Source organism: Chaetura pelagica, unplaced genomic scaffold (assembly GCF_000747805.2).
Source record: "Chaetura pelagica isolate M959 unplaced genomic scaffold, ChaPel_1.0 scaffold70, whole genome shotgun sequence".
NCBI lineage: Eukaryota > Metazoa > Chordata > Aves > Apodiformes > Apodidae > Chaetura > Chaetura pelagica.
Window position 1 is genome coordinate 4,849,224 of NW_009952265.1, and position 1,697 is coordinate 4,850,920.

The 1,697-nt window shown below is 50.2% G+C and overlaps 1 protein-coding gene across 1 annotated transcript in view; it reads left to right on the plus strand.

Annotated features, from left to right (window-relative positions):
• The window catches only part of MEIS2 (Meis homeobox 2), a 176,090-nt gene that overhangs the window by 1,355 nt on the left and 173,038 nt on the right, over positions 1-1,697 (plus strand). Inside the window, exon 3 of the mRNA XM_010007746.1 lies at positions 1,401-1,547. Coding sequence (XP_010006048.1) covers positions 1,401-1,547 — 147 coding nt within the window. The remainder of the gene's footprint in view (positions 1-1,400; positions 1,548-1,697) is intronic.

Sequence of the window (1,697 nt, forward strand, 5' to 3'; positions counted from 1 at the left end):
AGCCACCGGCTACGGAGGGGGATCCGCGTGGTGGCACTGCCACTGATGGCAATTTCAGGGCGAGTGCAAATCCAGCCTGATTCTTAGCTGAGGTGCAGCACGCATGGAAGCGGGTCCTGGAAAAACAGTCTTCTAAGGGAGAGAAGCTGGGCTGGGGGGGGTGTTGTTGACTTTTAATATTTTTTTTTTCTGCTTTTATTTTTAAGTTCCTTTTTAAATTGTTGTTTGTTGTCGTTTCCCCGTGGGTTTTTTGTCTTATCGGAAAGGCCTCAGTTAGGAGTTCAGACAGGAGAGGTGACTCTCATAGCTCTGGATTTTAGTCGGATAAGTGTTGTTCTGGTGTCCTCCTTCGTGTCATAATAACACTCTTCCAACACTGTAAATAAAGTGCTATTCACATGGTGGAAGGTATTTAGAATAAAAGGGATTCGCTTCTCCCTGAAACAGAAGAAATAAATGCACTAGGGGTACTGAGCTGTATTTTGTATTTAGGAAAGAGAGAACATGAGGGGGGAAAAAAACCAACACGTACTAAACAAAACTCAAGCCTGTGCCAGGGCATTGCTTGGGGGAATGACGCCGATTCCCTTCAGTGCCTTTTAGAAAAGATACAAAATAGTCCTAAAAAGAGAGATAGTAACATCTATGACAGAGCGTTGGGCCTTGATCAGGAACCAAAGGGGAAAAGAGACAAATGCACACTCACTACTTCGCACGCAGATTTTTTTATTTTTTTTCTGACTACACCAACTATGGGAAAATATTTCGCGAAGTGCTCCCTCCCTCCGCCCCCTCCCCAGCTCACTTATCTGGACAGCTGGTATTTTACTTGGGTGTGCTTCCTAAGCCAGGAAACTTCACCACATTTTTGTTAGCAGGCCCCTTGCAAAATAAAATTACGTATTAAGTAGTTTGCAGTTTGCCTAGCCGTGCTTCTCGTTTTAGGTCATAGCTGGAGGGTAGGGATGGGATCTTCCAGGTTTCGCGTTATTTTAAGCTGTGGCAAAAAAATGTAAGATTCCCAGCTGAGCTGCTGCTTGCGTGAGCGTGTTTGGTGCCTTATGCCTTTAGAGAAGAGGTCACTTTTGTCCTTGTGTGTGGGGACTACACAGGGTATGCGGCTTGGGTATTGCGATTTCAAAAGGAAAAAACCAACAACAACCAAAGCCCAAACACCTACAACACCAAAACCCGCGGTTTCATTTCAAAATATTGCTGTCCCCTGCTCTGCCCGAAGCAATACAGAGAAACTGTAGAGTGTGACTGTGTCCGTGTGTCCGTGCCTCTCTGTCCGTGCATTAGAAAAAAAACAACCAAACACAACAAAACTTGTTGATGAGAGCTCTTCTTTCCCCCTCTCCCCCACCCCCTCCCTCTCTTTGTGTGCCACTGCCCGGTAGGCACCCGTTGTTCCCCCTCTTAGCTCTGGTCTTTGAGAAGTGCGAGCTGGCGACCTGCACACCTCGGGAGCCCGGCGTGGCCGGCGGGGACGTCTGCTCCTCCGACTCCTTCAACGAGGACATCGCCGTCTTCGCCAAACAGGTCCGGCACCTCTCCCCCCGCCTCCGGCCTTTCCCAGCGCTCCCGCCACCTCCTCAACCCCTCGCCCCTCTGGCAAGGGGCAGCCCCCACTCGCTCCCCCTTTGCCCCCTCTCCGGCGGCCGGGGGGGCAGAAGGCAGGGGCGAGGGTGGGCGCC